Raw genomic sequence first — 19,670 nt, 5'->3', positions numbered from 1 at the left:
CTGTTTGATTGCAACGTGCATCTTAGTTGTGGTTTTGATTACCAGATTTGGAAGTGTTAAAATCACCACGTAAAACTGCTAATTGGTAGCATATCTTTGGCAATTACAATGTAAATTAGCATCGAGCCAGCACCTCTTGAAAAGTTGAGCCTTACTCTACTTTTGAGCACCTTCTTGCTTGGTTGGCATGGACAATTGTAAAATTGACTCGAGGCAGTCCGGCTGAGTCCACTCTGAGTGTTTGATAGCTTTTTTCCTGGCTAAGTGCTCGAGCCGGAGCTGAGGCTGCAATCAGATGTGATGTCACATGCAACAAAGGTATCGAAATATGGAACTGTTTGATTTTATGTGAATCAGTACCCGGTAGAACAAACGGACCTCAGTCAGTACTAAAACAAGTATTGAATTTGGTTCCCATCCCTTCAACTACTTCAACATAGGTAGTGAAGTAAGGTGAAGTGAATTATATTTCACTCTTTTTCTCTAGCTACTCAACGCATTACATTGTGAAACCCATTATCTTTAAGCTACATTTAAACCAGTGAGGGTGGTACTGGGAAAAAGGAGGGTAAAGTGTCTTGCCCAAGGACACAACGGCAGCGACTAGAATAGCGGAAGCTGGAATCGAACCTTGAACCTTCAAGTTGCTGGTACGGCCGCTCTACCAACTGAACCATGAAGTTTAAGTACCGGTAGACATTTTGCATATCCTTCAAAGTACGTGGAAAACACACTCGCGGTAGGCAGTCACTTACTTAATGTGATTGCTCCTGTAGCCCGTTATTATGGATACCCACAACCTCGCACAAATGGAATAATCTAAATGATTAGAAAAGGCCACAAAGTCAGGAAAGCTGCAGTGATGAAGAGATACCACACAAACAGGTTGAAGCCTGAATGCTGTAGAGCAGCGCGAGTGCGGCGCCAATAACATCAATGTAGGCACCTTCAGACAGCAAACTAAGCCTGAGACTTTAAACCTTTTCTTCTTTTGACAATAGGATTAAAAGCACAACAAACTCATATTTGATTCCACTTTCAAGGCCTACAGGTGTAAAGGCAAGGTGTCTCAATTGTTATGTCTATAAGGAATACACAATAAAACAACAAAAAAGTAAAGGAGGACCTAACCAGAAGGAATTTATTCCACTTATGGGAAAGCCTTAGCTGCACAAGTGTCCCCTTCAAAGGTCATGGGGACCACAATCTAATCAGCCCTGAACCTCCCCCCCCTCCCCCATCCACTCTTCTTCCATTCATCCATTAATAGCACCTTTTCAGCATCATTGCCTTGTGAATCGCAAGAGGGACATGAACGGTTAAAAAAAAAAAAAGAAGAGAGCAGAAGTCATTGCCATCATTTTCCAATGCTTCTGAATGAGCAAATAGTTCAATGAGGAAACGGTTAATGATCACGTATCTACTTTGTCCATTCCATATTACAACAAGAAGGCAACGTGTTCGTGAAAACAAGTGACTTTAATTTTTTAAGGTCTGGTTTCTCGTTGGCACAACGCCGAGCCATGACTCCCGCCAGTCAAAGGGCAAGACTGCACTGTATTGGTTTAAGGTTTTAAGAGAAAGATTATGATGCTCGTGTGGAAATGTATGAATCACTTCTCCACCTAGGGCTGGGCGATGTGATAAAATAAATGTTCACAATAAATTTTTTCATATCATCCTGATTAATATCCCCAAAAAATTTTAATTGTCTTTTACCTGCCAGTTTTAAAACATCCGCATTAAAAACTGAATAAACTACAGTTCAAGTAGAGTTACACAGTAACTTAATATACTAAAATGTGCTTGAACTTACATGCTTGTAAGTAAAACAAAGCACACACGAGAATGCATCAGTTATTTTAATACTGGTGTTCAACTTGTAGTATTACTATATGTCAAAGTATCATTAATTTAACAATAAATAGATGTTGCAACAACCAGCTGGCTAGCATTAACAAAAGTACAGGACAGGACAGTGTTTTTCACACGGCTTTTGGACATCAAGTCATCAAATTTGCAAAAACCTGACATGTAGAAGTCATTTAGGAACTGTTTGGCTCTGGAGTTAGTTCGTAGTTTTTTAATGGCCGCTTTGAGATCTGAGTGAATGGTCCAGAGGCTGGCAGAGAGCTGACCTGAGAAAGGTGTAGGGCTGCCGGCTAGATACCCCCAGACAAACGCTCCTTCTCCTCACAATGACAGCATTATACAATAACATTACGTCAATTTTGGCAACTTTCCGTGTTTAATAGTACACTCTGTTGGCCAATTTCGTGACTGTTTGCAATTCATATGACCATGGATAATTCCAAGTCACAACGTTTAACCCCAAGTTCGGGCATTCTGTTCATATATATGGTTCTGTTTACTTGGATCTTTCTGTGTGGAGTTTGCATGTCCTCCCCGTGACTGCGTGGGTTCCCTCCGGGTACTCCGGCTTCTTCCCACCTCCAAAGACATGCACCTGGGGATAAGTTGATTGGCAACACTAAATTGGCCCTAGTGTGTGAATGTGAGTGTGAATGTTTTCTGTCTATCTGTGTTGGCCCTGCGATGAGGTGGCAACTTGTCCAGGGTGTACCCCGCCTTCCGCCCGATTGTAGCTGAGATAGGCTCCAGCGCCCCCCGCGACCCCAAACGGAATAAGCGGTAGAAAATGGATGGATGGATGGATGTTTACTTCTACTGGAAGTGAAGCAGGAAAAGGGAGACTGATTGGCTGTTGTCACGAACGATTCCGCCATCATTGATCGAGTTAATGTATGCTCATCGCTGGTCACCGTGATTGACCTGAAATTTATCATGATTATCCATCATATAATCACTCAGCCCTATGTCTACCATTACCAAAACAGCCCACAGCTATTGGTACATTTTTAATCTCTCTGGTTGGGTAAACCAACTGTCAAATTTGGGGGTAAATAAAACCTAGCAGAAATTCTAAAACATGAACGAGACTCTCTGAAGCTGGTGGTTTGGTGTGCAATGTCTATCTAGCACAGGGCTGATTTTTCTTCCACGTTACATCCAATAACATGACGACCTTTACAGGGGTAAAATTACCAATAGATGAGGCAGACTTTTTCTGTTAAAACAATGTCAGGCAAGGAGTAACCTTACTTTCAACCTTTCTTTCAACAAGACACAGCTCCTCCCCGCCTTGACAGGATGGTGGGAGATTTCCTGAACATCAAGTTTCTTTGATGATAGATCGTTTGAAGGGCTCACACCTTGTGATTTTTTTTATGTGGGCTTACATCGACGGCAAGGTGTATGCCAGTAAGCTTGGTGACCTGTCAGAGCTTGAGAAAAGAATTTGCACAGCCTGAAGTGAGGCGAATGCTGCAAAATATTGGAGAGGCCTGTGTCCGACAGGGGCTGAAGGTTGTCAAAAGTGGAGGTGCCAGTCTTCAAGGCATTGGAACGTGAGGGCAAGTAGAGCAAGCAAACTTCAATGGCTCCTTTGTTGATACTCAAAATATAAATCATCTTAGTTTCTTGTGTAATTTTTAGGAATTCAATTAAAGAGTCATTGAAATATAGTGCTTGTATAGGGACACCCTACACAAGTCTGGAGCCAAGAATAAAACCCCTTCCAATAAAAATTAAATTAACCCTTGATCGATTTTGGGTCCCTAACCTAACGTCATCTACAGCAAGCTGGAGTGGCTTCACCATAGAAACAGCAATAATGGTGTGTTGTAAATCAAAGCACAGATAAAACAAGACAAGAGGGGAAAAATCCTAAAATGGACAATTCCTCAGCTAGTCTGTGATGAGGGCAAGAATGGGGCTTAAGCTCAGATAGTTGTGTGACACTGTATTACCATGGCAACATGAGACCAAACCGAAGCTTTACAGCATGATAGGTCAGAGGAAACGCACAGCCACAAAGATCCTCACAAATACACACTATCTCACCCCCACGGTGTCAACGACATTGTCCTACAAAAGCAGGCGACTCCTCCCCTCTGAGTCGGTGCAAATTGAGTTGGGGTTTATGGGTTTGTGACAGTGGTGGGGCCGGGGGAGACACCACCTCAAGGAATCAAGGAATATGGGTGGGGGGTTGGGGGGTAGGCAGCCTATGATTGCTGGAATAAGTGGTTCTCGATAAGTCACTGAATTAAGTGGCAACACATGCCATTTGCTGCAGCAGCTGTGACTGATGAATGCAGCAACCGCCATAAAGATCTCCACGCACTTGCAACACCTGCCTCACAAAAGAGACCCCACGGTTGCCATGGTTATTTTTCTGAGCATCTGGAATGCAAATCAAGGACGTTTCTTTTCGTGTTTGTGCCTCGCAGACATGTCAGAACACATCTCCTCTTTCTTTCCCTGCTGGGCTAAATAGCAGAAAGCAGTCAGCAAGGTCAAGGTGGAGTAGTTAGAAGATGCTTCCAGTTGTAAAGGAGATAAGGCGTCAACGAAGAATGCTGTTTTTGTGGCCAGTTCGATAGCGGTGCTGCAGTGACTGGCAGTGACGCAAGGATGCAATCAATACTAGGTCTTGAGGGCAGCCGAGGAGGCAATGTGAGGACGGGTCCAGTGTGCAAGGACGTGAGCTATCCCAATGTAGAGCGGTTTAATCACATGACAGGTGGACAAATAGCTCTTATAATCAGATGCAAAGGTCAGTGGGCCAGTGAGCCTCGGCAGATTGAGGGGTGCCCCACGGCCCACTGACACAGTCACATGGGAGGATTACTTTAGGAGTTATGCGCATTACAATTACAAAACCCGCATGCGGGGTAAATATGACACCAGAGTAGAGAGGACGCTCTCTGACCACCGGAACTTTGCTTCCCTGTACATACACACACACACAGTATATTGTACTGGTCCATTAATCATAGGCAACCCAGTTCTGCCTGTGAGCGCACATTCCCTCATCTGGTGCTGAAGGTTGACTTTGCACAGTTTGCAGTATATGTGGTTCCAAGGGCAAGTGTGTGTATAAGTGGGTTGGAGACCACAAGTAGCCATCTTTTCATGAGCTGTACCACCACTATTTGGTAGTCTATTGTTAGAGAACCGGTGGCAGTGTGACAGTGCCTAAACCAAGGGTGTCCAAAATGGGGCTCAAGGCCATGTTAGGCCCACAGCTTGTTTTGTGACATTGTAAATAAATTATCAAGGTGATATAGTATTAAATATTACAATACACACATTTTCTTTGTCACCTAAAACACAGAGCTAAGATATCAATATTGTGTTCTTATAATTTTGCATATATATTGACCTATATTGGATTGGTTGTAGCTTCTTTACAGTCATCCATTATTGTGGCCAATTGGTACTAGGCCTGACCAAGGTAAACAAACTTCCAAAAAGTAGGATGATTGTTAATAAATCGAATATTTTCATAGATAAAGCAAATACTGTTTACAACCAATCTAAACATGAAATAGCACCTACAGTATATAGTCACGGCTACACTCGTTTCACCCAATATAGTAGCCTTAAGTGCTTTCTACTGTACATTACAGTACTCACAGTAGTGGTAGCCTGGAGCATCCTCCAAGCGTCATTGCTATGGCTGTCGCCCGGGCAACTACAATACGTGGAAATACTATGCGATTAGAACTGGTCTTCCAGCATATGGAAGACCAGTTCTAATCACACTTAGAACTGGTCTTCCATAGGCCGAAACCACAGCAGTGTGTTGTTCAGTCAAAATGTGGTCAACATGACAGTCACAGCTACTGCCATTAGCTGTGTAGTTAGCATTACGTTTCCTGCGTTGTCATTCCCCATTGCTCACAATGCTTAACAATGTCATGTGGAGCTGATGATGTCAAAGATCAGGGGGTTTTAACCTTTGACCTCAGGGCCTAACGTATCCACTCCAGAGAAGCCACTCAAATATTAACACTGAATTAGTAATCTTACTCTTAATTTTAATAATTTTTAATAATTATATCTAACCTGACAGTTTAACAAAACAAACGTTGTCAAATGATATGAAACAATAGGTTAATCATAAAGATTATCATTAAGGCTTAGGTCAGGCTGATTGCAAAAATAAATACTTATCAAATATACTGAAAAAGGAGAACTCATACAAACTGATGAAGTTACGCATTGCTAAATTAAATAAATTCCAACTAAATTATTAATAAATAATCTACATATGTTTGACTAAACCGTCAAAAAATTTAAGTGCAAATGAAAATACAGCTTCACCACTTTAGTCATAATTTGTGCGCTAAATAAACTTTAGCTCCAGATTTCATCTGTTTTTTTGATAGTCTCATTACTGCCGCAAGTGGTAGAAGTATATTACAACTGAGTACCGTTGCAGCCCTTACGGATCACAGCTGAAAAACAGATATTTTTAGCGGACACCCAGGGGGCACTAGCGGCCCAACAATGGGCCCTATGGTTAAGAAACGCTATGGTTAAGAAACACTGTTAAAGATATAGTGCGTCCTTGAATCAACAGAGCTCATCTCCATTCAGCATTGCCCGGACAGCTGCAGATAGCCGACAACAGTCATGTTAGCATTAAGAGGCGCGCTGACACTGGTACGTCTCACAATTTTTACAATGCTAACGCCAAAGGCTCACCAATGTGGAATTGTGATATTGATGAGGCAAGAGTCGAAGTGCATTAAAAAGTTGCTCTGCCAAAAGTTGGTAAAAGTCGCCGTGAAGATATAGTAGCACCAACATTAGTCGCCATTTTGTAAGTGCCGGTACCAGACCGGTCACGGAAGACCCGATCGGTCCATGCATGTTCAAAGAATACGTCACTCTCTGGACTCAACAATGGTTTTTGACAGAGCTTCTGCGACGTCACTTGCTGTAAAACAATATAGCAAAATAGCTATAAAATCAATAGCTCACATAGTAGTAGAGGACAAGAACTGACTCCCATCACATACGGTAATTTCTTTTTTAAATGTATATTTTTTAAAAGAGACACTTAACATATCGTATTTTCCGCACTATAAGGCGCACCTAAAAACCTCCAATTTTCTCAAAAGCTGACAGTGCGCCTTATAATCCGGTGCGCCTTATATATGGACCAATATTGAGCCACAACAGGTCTCGCAACTACAGTAAGCAGCCGCCGACTTCATTTTCCCCCGTAGAAAAAGAAGCGCGCTGCCCACTGCTCCCCTCACCTCCCAGGGGGTGATCAAGGGGATGGGTCAAATGCACAGGACGAATTTCACCACACCTAGTGTGTGTGTGAGACAATCATTGGTACTTTAACTTTAACTTAACTTTTGTGGGCGAAATAGAGAGCCCCAATTGACTACATTGTTTGAAAAGAAAAACGTGTTCATGTCTTATATAGGAATTGTGAATGATAAACTGTCTAATTTTTGCGTATTTCCAGTATGACTGATTTGATACTATCGTCAAAGTGCAGAAGCGTTCCCATTGGGACGTCAATCTCCGGCAATAGCTGAAGGTATTCGGAGTGGAACATTCAAAATGGCTGACTGAATTTGTGGCATTTTGTGATGTTTAAACATTGTTTTCGCAAACTTTGCGGACTGTAAATACGATTAGATATGGTTTAATGGATACAATGAAACAAAATTAAGCAAATAGAGTCAACTTGTTTTTCCACTCTACTGGTACTTTAAGGCTGCTGAGTAAATGATCTGTATTTATATAGCGCTTTACTATACCTGGAATGATACCAAAAGCGGTTTACATTAAATGCCACATTCACCCATTCACACACACTGATGACAGAAGCTGCCATGCAAGGTGCTAACCACAACACATTAAGAGCAAGGGTGAAGTGTCTTGCCCAAGGACACAACGGCCGTGACTAGGACGACGGACGCTGTATTCAAACCTGGAACTGAAAAGTTGCTGGCACAGCTACTCTACAAGCTGTGCTATGCCACCCCATTGTTCAGGTTTCTGTATGGATCCGTACGCTATCAAAATAAAAACTGTATTCTTAAGCATTTGTTTCAATTTGTTGTTTTTGTATGTAACCTTTTATAAAAACATCGTTATTGAAATAAAGATCACAAAAAAAAGGAAAACCTTGGTAACACTGACGGCATGCACAAACATAACTGCCGTAAAATAAGTTGACAGGAAGTGACGTAGTCTTCGCGCATGCATGGACCGATCAGGTCATCTGGTAACGATCGAGTATGACAGTTAGCATTGTTCACCCTTAACCCAGAAACGGAAGTCACGCTCAGTGAATATCTTTATCGATTGCCACAACATAATACAAAATAGGACAAATACTGCACTTTAATACACATGGGACATATATACTGCCTAACACCTAATGTAGGCCAAAGATATATAGAATATGCCCCAATATTTGAAGTGAGATGTGGCAAGGGAGGACTGTAATGCAGCCCGATGGCATCCTTCAATTCTGGAAAAAGGTGCGACGCATTTAAGTCCACTGACAAGTTTGTCTTCTTCAAAATGCTAGCATCTAGCACCTAGCTAGCACATTTCCAAGAGAAATGCTGGAATAATTGCCACATCAGATTATCTGGCATTTAATTGTGCTTGATAAAGATGCTGGACGCTGACCATGTTAGCATTGTGCATGTAGTAGAGGGACTTACCCAGGTACAGAGAAGCGTTTTCTTTTTTCACATTGTCATCCAAGTAGGTTGGTCCCAAGGTGTAGATTGGTGTGGAGCCCATGCCCACCAGTATCTGGGCGCAGATGAAGAGAGCCACGTAAAGGTTGTGTTCATTGCCCTCCTGGTTTCGGGGACACGCCATGGGGTCAAACATCTCTCGCCCACTGTTGTTGCCACTAAGGCAGAGTCCTTCATTGCCCGCCGACGCGTTCATCTCTTGTATCTGGTAAGGCGGCGAGATGAAATGTGGCAGGGAAAACAGTGCCGCCCCAATGGCGATCACCACGCCGCCTACAGCCAACCAGCGCGGCCTCTGACCTCTGCCCCCGAAGTAGGAGATGAAGACAACCACAAGTAAGCTGCCGATGTCGAAGCAGCTGACTAGCAGGCCCGACTCGGAGCTGCGGAGACTGTAACGCTTCTCTATGGTGGTGATGACGCTGCTCAGGTAGCCTGACACCATCAGGGACTGGATGAAGGTCAGGTAGCACATGCAGAACAGGAAGCAGCGAGAGTCTCGGAGGATAACGCGCGCATATTTCCTAGCCGGGATATGAACAAAGCGGGAGAGAGAGAAGCCCACCTTTTTACCCCCTGCTGCCCTGTGTGGATCCACGGGTAGAGAGCTGCTGAGCCCCACCATGCTGGACACGGAAGGGGAGAAGTCCGTCCTCAATGAAGGCGAGTCCGCTTCATCAGGAGTTTGAAGCTGGAGCTCGCAGCTCTCTTCCACATGGGCAGCGTGAAGCAGTCCAGCCTCCTTGCAGTGCGTCGGACAGGGTCCATTAAGGATGGGTAAACTTTTCGACTTGAAGTAGCTCTCCGAGTCCATGTACTGGTCCTGAAGCTGGAGGATCTCCAGAGACTCGGAGAGATCGCTCCCGGTCTCGTCGCTGTCGGACAACGTCATGGCCAGAGCTTTAGGAGGACCCTGGCGGAGCCGTCACGGTTTCTAGTGTAACATGAGCACACGATGAAGAGGCAGAAGGGATTGGACTAATAACTGCTTTCCCAGCATCACCATGGTGGACTGGACCCCTGTGGTCATGTGCATGTTTCCATCTGTAAGAAGCTTTTGGACACAACACACAAGGGCTTAACTATCCTTGCAAGCCACTCAAAAAAAACATAATTTCTGACAAGAAATATCCTATAAACTTCAATTTGATGCACCATTCTTCTATCTATTGAATCCCATCCTGGTGTTGTTTTTATGGCTCTTTGTTTGATGCTTGTTTCCTTTGTTGCACAGCAGAGCAGCAGCCTATAACCCCAAAAAGAAATGCTACAGTCAGAAATATATTACAACAACAAACCTGATACTTTTTACTGGGTCAATGCCTATAAACCGTTCCAGTGTGTAGGTCAATGGGGGCACTTTTTATCACTAAATGTTGGTCCCCACCCAAAAAAAAATCACCAAATACAACATCAACAATGCGTACGACGGAGCAGTGGTGTTGTCAAACTATCCCAAAGCCAAAAAGACGAACAAAAACACCAACATCTCTCCTTTGTCAGGGGAGAAACAGAGCTGGAGAACAAAAGAGCAAGCTGTCCCTGAACGTCTCACTCTGTCACTTTGGTAGGAATCACAAGCAGCGACAGAGACACGAAACAGTGCCATTGGTAATAAACTGGGGGGATATATTGGTCTAAAATGTAGGAAAAAAAGTTTTGGAGAAATGTTTAAAGGTGGAGAAGGGTCGTCGTACTTACAAGGAACTGAATGATGTAGTCTGTTGTGTTCCTCGCAGCGGCTGCTCGCTGAATGAAATCAGTCTGCTGTGAGGGCTGCTGCTCCTGCTGACGCATCCACTGACTGTCGGAAACCAGAAAACATCATCAGGTTGCTCTTACAAATCGACTACAATAAATTATATTAATACTTTGCACTCATTCAAATTGTAAGAGTATTCTCACTGGTTTAATACAGTGTTGTAGATGTGCTGTGTCATTAATTCTAAGAAACATTTGCAAGTCTTGTATGACGAGGGTACCCAAAGGTTGGTGTTTCCTGAACGTACCACCACAAGCGAAGAATTGTTTACAAAATCAGCTATCTTGGGAATTGTATTTCCCCTTTTTAATGAACCAACACATTACTCCTAAATAACCCCAACATTATCATATGAGAAACACGGACTTACATGGAAAATAGGTTAAATGTTTTAAACCTGAAAACATTTACTAGCATGGCATTTCTGCACTGACACACGTGGGGACAATCTCTTGTACGACTACATGTACCGGCATGCTTTTCAACAAACATGGCGGCGCGTTTAGAAGTTCACACTACGTCATCAAGACAGCTTCGATCCATGCTGTGATTGACTCATTGCGGCTAATATAAACAATAATAAGATGACATAACTGTATAAAAAACGTCTATATCCAATTAATTATTAATTATAACAATAACATATCTATTCTTATCATTACTGTATAAAAATCAAACAGGAACTCATTTAACATGTATTCATAACTTTAAAATGACATGTAATAGCTCAATTTGCGCTTATCTTTTCATTAAAATCCAGTTATTATCTTGAGAGATAAAAGTTGTATACAACTACAATGACGTGGTATGACCACTAGATGAAAGCACACATACCCAGCAACTACAACATATTTCTATTTATATACTACTAGATTTATAGGAAGTACGACATGTTAAATCAAAATTAATCACAAGCATTAAACACTAATCCTGTTGCTGAAGTCACCCCGTGGGTTATTAAGGTGCATGGGAAATATAACACATTCTTCTGCGCACAACAGATTATTCTTCCACCGCAGATGGGTTTGCTTGCGACCTTTTGCAAGAACGTGATCGCCCAGAGGACTGCAACAGTTTTGGCCAAAGAATTGTGAACAAAGCCTTTCCCAGAAAAGACTTAAAATTATGTGAAAATGCAGTTTTTAGCTTGGCAAAAACAGACAGAACAAGCGTGCATTTGTACCTGAGGAGGAGGGGAATAAAGCTCTCACTTATAGCTGAAAAGTTTCCATAAACAGTGCCAATACAGCATTTTGCTATTATACATACAATGAAAACAATCATATTTAAATATATATTGTTTTTCAATGTGCATACAATTGGTCATTGTTTTGGATTTGGTTTATTAACCAAATGTCAACTCTGGCGCGTAATGCAACACTGCTCTCTTGTGGACATTTGGTAAATTGCTGTAGGAAAAGTTTCTTTAGGTTGTACTTTTAACAAATGACCACTAGATGGTGCTTTATTATCAAATTCCAATGGAGCGAAGCATGCTTAGAAATGTGATTTGAAGACATTTTTATGCAGCTTACTATGATGAAATATATCATTATTAAATGTGTATTATTTAACCATGAGGTTCTATAGTCATTTCGCTCATTAATATAAAATAGTAAAACATGAATCAGTGATTCTCATGAGGTCATCAACAGTCTACATTCCTGCTGGCCTTGAAGAAGCAGAGGAGGTGGGGGTGGGTGGTCTGCCTCCCCTCCTCCTGCTCCATCCATCCGACACTCTTCCTGTCAACCATACCAACTTTATTGACATGAGCAGGAATCCCTAATGAAAGTCAGTCTGGGGCTATTAAAAGGGAATTGTGCAGATGCATAAACTCACGCTGACATGTGTGATCATTAAAACAATGCACACAGCCTTGGCTGTGGCGTGCAGGATACGGGAAAATGAGGCGTGCATATCTGTAACTGGAAGTCAAAGCTTGTGATCAGCCATGAAATAATTACACAAACAGCACACACACGTGGGACTCTAGCTTGAACTAGGTATACCCCTCAGTGTTTACAGTCGAGGCCTCTTTTGAAATGAGCCTTTTGTGTTGCATTCCTATCAGCAAATGAGTTCTTGCATCTGCAGCCCAGTGAGCAGCTGCTGCATGTGAATAAGACAAGCACATGAGGACACAGGGGTAGTGTAGTAATTGTGTTAAAAAGTGCAAGGGCCCGCTGTAAAATAAAGACCCCCAGCATAAGCCTGCAGAGGGCCCCTTGCTGTGCGGAGCAATCCTAGCAGATTGGGCCCCCAATGCTTATGCTAAAGTACCCCCCACCCTACCGCCGCCCTTACCCCCTTCTCCTTCTGCATCCAACCCAACCCGACCATCAGCAGGTGACCAAGTAAGTGGACTCACACAGGTCTCTTCCATGACAAAAGGGGACTCAATGTCCCTTTCCTGATAAATCACGAGGACATTAATACAAATGCAGACCCATTTACTGCAGCGATGTTAAACACTGATAACACACAGCTTTGATTAGCAAAGACAAGCTTCTCATTCTGAGAAGATGTAAAATACTACTGATGCTACTTATATCATTTTATTACTAACTCTTTATTATTGTAGTTATAAACTGTTTCTAATCATTTGTCCTATAGCTTTAAAAAACAGCGAGTGCTGCTACTGTATGTTAACCATATATTTTTAAATCATTGTTACTTACTTACTTACTTACTGGATACGATTTTAGCGTTTTAGAGTTTTTTTAGTAGTCTGAAGATGGACCCAATATTAAGGCCAGAAACGTGTTTTAGATTTAGGTATGTAGAAATTATTATATTTAAAAAAAACAACCTTATCAGATATATTAATTTGTTCTGATTTTTTGTGTTGCTTAATAATAATGATAATAATGATAACCGATAACAGATTAACTACCAAAGTATTTAATTATAAGTAGTACTATTTTGTAATCAATCTTTTAGGGTGAATAATTGAATGAAAGTAAAATCAAATTATAATAAAATAACCGCGTTTTTGGACTGAGTTGTGCTTTAAAAAAATATCTTATGATAGTTAAATTTTTCTGTGTTAACTAATATTAATAATCAATAACTGATTCATTAACTAAATCATTATTTAATTATTAGTATTAATATTTTGCCAACAATCTTGTCAGGTGAATAAATGAATCAAAATAAACTACAATAAAAATAAAATAAAATGTTAAGGAAAGTGTTTTTGGACTTAGTTAGGTATAAATAATTGTGCTTTAAAAATACCTTAATAGAAATAAAAGTTAGTTAAATTCTTTGTGTTAATTATTTCAATAACTGATTAATTAAGCGATTAATTATTCAATTAATTCAATTATTAGTATTACTAATTTGCAAATGATCTTGCATGGTAAATGATTAAATCAAATACATAATAGAATAGAATAGAATAGAATAAAATAGAATGCAGCAGTAGCAGCTATTATGAGTGTAAAAGGTAGTGTAACAGTTTACTTTGCATTTATATCTATTTACAGTAAACACACTCCTCAGTTCCCTTTATCACACATATGGAAATGGCCACTACCTTCGGGGCTTTTGTTCTCTCTCCAGGAGCATCCACAGTGTTAAAAACAGACATTTCTTATTCATGGTGGACCATTTACCTCCATAAGAATGGATTAATTGTTCTTCAGAGGCTTAAACTATACAGCAGCTTGAAGTGTGTGTGCTTTTTGCAGGGCCTCCCCCCTTTATGTCCTATACATATGCAGGTAAATGACAAGTTAACGCATTAAAACGCTCATTATGATAGGGTCACATGTATCTTTTATGGTGGTCCAACCCCACCCTGGTACATATCGGCCGACCCCTGAGAACCTGTGCCGTCTTGACCCATGAAGAGGATCCTTCTGGCCTAGCTCATCCCGCTAATGACCTCCGAGCTGTACTGTAAACGGGCCACTCCTGATAATCAGCCTGAGGCCGAAGACACAGGAAGACATGGATGGATAGAGGATGAAAGGACAGCAGAGGAGGAGGAGGTTTGAATAGGCAATCATCATCTTTACAACAGGCTGAAGCCACATCATTTGGTACACCTGTGCCATCCATTCAGATAAAATACAATTCAAATAAAACAAGTCACCAGTTCCATTGAAAACAACAATATCATTTCAGTCTACTTTAAAAAGGTTCGTTTTTTTAATGAGGTTTTGTATTGTATTCATTAGCCGAAACAGACGTACCTAATAATTGGGCCAGTGAGTGTATGCCATGGCCTCTTTGAAAAATACTATGAAAGTCAAAAAGATATGAGTTAACACAATTTTGGATGTAGTATATAATTGAAAAAAATGTTTGGATATTTACCCTGCTTTAAAATAGCCAAATAAGTTGTACACCATTGCAAACATTTAGTACCATTGTGCATCTAATGAACTACGGTTTCATATAGTGACAAAAAAAATAATACACTAATTAATATTTGTATTTCTTATTTGTCATTTTCTATATTGTGAAATATATTTTATTTGTATTTATTTACAGTTTCATTATTTTATACAATGTACAGGGACCCAATATTACAGTGTGTGTATTTAGTAAAAATATTTCCAGAATAATATGTAATACTTTATCTTGTTTTAGCTTGTTTATTTAACTTTTTCTATATGCAGGAACTATAATTTGATGAATAGTATCTATATAACACGTCTGTGTTATAAGATTATGCGTTGATATTTACCTTCAATAAAAAGTGAATTTTAGCAATTCTATTATGCATGAATTTTATAAAACATAATACATATTATTTTATACATTATATCAGTGATTCTTCACCATTTTTTTTGCACCACCTGGACGGCGCCAAAAAATATCTGTTCCTCAGCTGTGTTCCAGAAGGGTTGTAATACACTTTTCCACCACCTGTAGCAGTAATTACAATGTCAAACAAATAGAAGAAGTCTGGAACTATCTATGGTCATAGAGAATTTGGTTAAGCACAAATATTATGACTAAAGTTGTTCAGCTGTATTTTCTTTTGCACTTTAATCTTATATTTTTTAAGAAACATAATAATATTATTTATTTTCTATTTTACTTAGAATTTATTTATTTTAACACTGCATAGTTTTTTGTAAATGTATTTTTATCATATTTTGCAGTTTATTTGATTAATATTTATTTTTCTAATCAGCTGTACCTAAGCCTTGATAATAATATTTAGACTTAGACATTAGACTTAGACACACTTTATTGATCCACAAGGGAAATTGATCTAAAATTTGTAATCAATACATGGTTACATATCATTTGACAAGGTTTATCCTGGTAATTTAAAAGTAGGTTAGAATTAATTAACAAATATGATTAAAATCAAAATTAAGATGACTAATTTAGTGTTTAATTGAGTGGCAAGTGAAAAGTTAGGCCCTGAGGTCAAAAAGGTTAACAACCCCTGCATTATATTATACCTAAATCTAATTATGTATTTATTTTAATATAATAAAACATACAAGTGAAAATAAATAATGCATTTGAATTCAAATTTAATTAATATAAAATAAAGTAGGACAGCAACAAACTGCACATATCATAAACAGGAGTTTCTATATGCAGGAACTATAATTTGATGAATGTTATCTGCAGAAAAAATGTGGACCAAAATGTCCTCATGTACCGGTACACACACTCCTGCCTCAGTCACACCCTTGTGTCTCTTGAGGTAGAGCTGCTATCAGAGCAATGCCTTTTGCCAGTGCCCCCCCACCCCTTCCTTCACACACACACACACACACACACACACACACACACACACACACACACACACACACACACACACACACACAATGCAGCAGTGTTTTCAATGCAATTACTGCAACACTGTCTTTGTGTGGACAGTAATCCGGGGAATCCATTGTCGGCCATATACGTGCCTTCTCCTTCATTATGAGCTATACTCCCCCAAAACTTTACACATTCTCTACACGCACACACACGCGCGCACACGCACAGACACACAAACACACAAGAGAAGTGTGCTGCAGCACAAAAGACACTAAAAAGAGGTGCAATTAGTCCTGTGACATAAGCCCCCGCTGTAGGCCAGGAAGCTGCACAATGGGCCCAAACTTTTATATGACACTTTAACGCAAACAGTGAAGTGTGCCTCCTCGCGCGTCATTTGCTCCAGGGGGGTGGAAGAGGCGGGCCTCCACCAATAGTCTCATCACTTACAAGAAGCCTTTCATTTATTAGTCAAACATTAATTGGGGCGGTAGAGGGAGAACATCATCATTAGGCTGAACCTTAAATTGAATCGCATGCAGACACATCTCTGTCAATGATTACATGACAGTCAATTGGGGGGGGGGGGGGGGGGGGGACTGTCATGTGACATATTGGAGCACTGCTCTGGATGCAAGGGTTCAATCAATGATTTTAAAAAGTTACAACCATATAATAGCATATGTATATCATACCTGACATTACAGGTTTTGTTTCTTTACAAAGTGACAACACCTCAAGCACTACTATGACAATGTTGTCATCTTTACGTTCATATTATCTATAACAAAGGTGCCTGAATACAAACGTGTATTTATACTAAAAAAAAAATCAAAGGATGCAAGGACTGTTTGGATATTTTAGTAAAAAAAATGGTTTAAAAAAACATTTATATTTTTAAAGACAAAACTTGTTGTCAGATTTGTGTTGCAAGTGACAAGGCGCAATGTTCACTCGGCATCCAATGCACGGGTCACCTGGAGGGCGGGTCCCCACATCTGCGGACACTTCCAAGGTTTCACATTGTTCCCATTGGGTTGAGTTCTTTCTTGCCCTGATGTGCAATCAGATCCGAGTATGTTGCTGTGGTTTGTGCAGCCCTTTGAGACATTTGTGATTAAGGGCTATACAAGTAATATTTTAATGTTTTTAGTTAAAGTACAACATTTCACCCTTTTCTCCCTGTATTTTGCCGTGTTGCCTCAAACCCCCATTTTTGCTGTTGTTTTATTTTGGTGTTTAATTTTTACAATAGGCGTAGGCTGATAACATATCTCTTTAGTGACCATATGTTGATTTTAGGGGTGGTAATATCCCACTTTGAGTGCATGAATTCCAGCCTGAACATACAACAGTTGAACATAAACAACAAAAATGGCCAACCACCACGATATGCTGTCGCTTTTGTTTTGTTTATAAAGTGAAACCTTGAACGTTTCTAGTTCTATTAATGTTTTTGGTATACTCGATCATATTTTACATTAAAAAAAAACATAGTTACACAATAATTCATATTAAGTTGATGTTTATAAATTTAGGGTAAAACTATTACTACCTGTTCGCTAATTCTAGTAGGCTAAAAGTTAGCATTCTTTAATAGACTTCCAATGCTCTTCCTTACGCATCATTATTGTTTTGGGAAGTCAGTGAGTAGTTTTCTTGAATGTGTTTCACTGGAGCTATTAAGCACACATCTTGTATAAATGTACTTTTTAAGGGTGTAAAATACCTTATATGTGTAAACAAACTCTCCTTTCAGGGTCACACAACCAAGATGTGGCCAACATGACAACAGGTTCCCACATTAATGATCGGTAAGGCTTGAATAAACCCACTGCGGTTATCCTCCATCGACCCGCTGATCTGGCGATCACACACCAGCTAACGGATCGGATCTATGGAGGCCTCGCGCTGTAATTGAGTTGCTCTTTGGGAGTTAGTGTTGACAGACACACACATTCACACACACACAGATGTGACAAAAGTGTGAAGGATTACACACGCACACACACCGGTGTTGGTCTTTTATTTTTTTGTTATTCCTGCCAGTGCTCATTATGAGCTGTGAAGATTAGAAGGTTTAGATTCTGGTTGTTGGTTTGATTCCCAGAGGGGGATCGGTGTCCACCTCTGTCCTTTGTCATGAGAGACAAGGAGGACAAGAAGGAGGAGGAGGAGAGGTGGGATTCAATGAACATGCTGGAGATGGAGATACATTAGCATGCTCTTTATTATCTTAATAGATCAGTCTGATATTAAAAGAATGCCTGCACAAGCTATTGTTTCTATTTTGAGAACATTTATTTATTTAGCTATTGGAAATGTAGTGGTTCCCATAGCTAACCTTCATACAGTTAGAGTGGAATCACTTCCACAATCTGAACCTGGAAACAGTCCAGAGTATAGTAAAACTTTGCCATTTAGAGTGGTTTGTTCCCATAGCCCACCAGTTCCCATTCAAAACCTCCATTCACAATTAACTTGGGATGTCTGCCTTGGCCATGGGTGTAGTAGTTCACATACATGGGGCACAGTGTCAGTACCCATTCACAATCCCGCTGGGATTATTGGCGGCCAATAAACTTATAAACAGTCCACGGTGGGTTTAGCCATCAATAACGCAGCAATTCACAGAATTCAGTTCACAATCACTCTGATAATGAGTGGAAACAAGTAGGTGTAGTCCGTCTTGGACATTGGTAATGTAGCGGTTCATATAGCTGACTTTTGCATAGCGAACGCAGGTTCAGTCCCAATTCAAAATTTCATACACAATCATCCATCCATCCATCCATCCATTTTCTACCGCTTAGTCCCTTTTTGGGGTCGCGGGGCGCGCTGGAGCCTATCTCAGCTACAATCATACTAGGATTATTTACTGTGAAGGGTATAGTTTACTTTGGTCATTGGTGGTGTAGTGGTTCCCATGGCTGACTGCTGTGAGACTGGTTCCCATTCAACACACTATTCCTAACAAACCTAAAAAAAACAGTACAGGGTGGGAGTAGACTGATTTTGCCATCAGTAATGTAGTGGTTCACATAGCTGACTTTTAGACAAATTGCATAAGACCAGTTCTCATTCAAAACCCCATTCAGACACACCCTACAATTGACTGAGAAGAAGTTGGGTATTGGTACAGTAGTGGTCCACATAGCTGTCTTTTTAGAGCCAACGCAGGTTCAGTCCCAATTCAAAAACATGTACATAATCAGCCAAGAATTCCTGACCTTACAGGGTATATAGTCTACATGATTGTTGGTGGTGTAGTGGTTTACATAGTTCAGTTCACAAAACAATCTGAGAATGAGTATAGGCTGCCTTCGGCATTGGTAATTAAGAAGTTCACGTAGCTGACTTTTGTAAGACCAATGTAGGTTCAGTCCCAATTCAAAAATATCTACTCATCAGCCTATACTTTTTGACTGTACAGGCTATATAGTCTACATGGCTTGTGGTAGTGTAGGGCTTTACATAGATTACATACATAGATTACATAGATAGTCATACAAATGCTGACTTTTAGACAACTGAGGAGGGTCAGTACCAATTCAAAA

General features: G+C 40.3%; 1 protein-coding gene across 4 annotated transcripts in view; it reads right to left on the bottom strand.

Annotated features, from left to right (window-relative positions):
- slco5a1 (solute carrier organic anion transporter family member 5A1) overlaps positions 1 to 19,670 on the bottom strand; it is an 87,056-nt gene that overhangs the window by 48,525 nt on the left and 18,861 nt on the right. For 2 of the 4 annotated variants that reach the window (XM_061965404.1, XM_061965402.1), the window contains exons 2-3: positions 10,311 to 10,413; positions 8,571 to 9,855 (exon numbers count right to left, since the gene is read on the bottom strand). In XM_061965404.1, the coding sequence (XP_061821388.1) occupies positions 8,571 to 9,501 (931 nt within the window). In that variant the 5' untranslated portion in view covers positions 9,502 to 9,855; positions 10,311 to 10,413. Of the gene's footprint in view, positions 1 to 8,570; positions 9,856 to 10,310; positions 10,414 to 10,514; positions 10,534 to 10,741; positions 10,821 to 19,670 lie in introns of those variants that run through there. The other 2 variants (XM_061965403.1, XM_061965405.1) reach the window with 2 other exon arrangements.

This window comes from Nerophis lumbriciformis, linkage group LG07 (assembly GCF_033978685.3).
Source record: "Nerophis lumbriciformis linkage group LG07, RoL_Nlum_v2.1, whole genome shotgun sequence".
Lineage (NCBI taxonomy): Eukaryota > Metazoa > Chordata > Actinopteri > Syngnathiformes > Syngnathidae > Nerophis > Nerophis lumbriciformis.
Note: the sequence above shows the minus strand (reverse complement) of the source record. Positions and strands in the feature narration are given on the sequence as shown.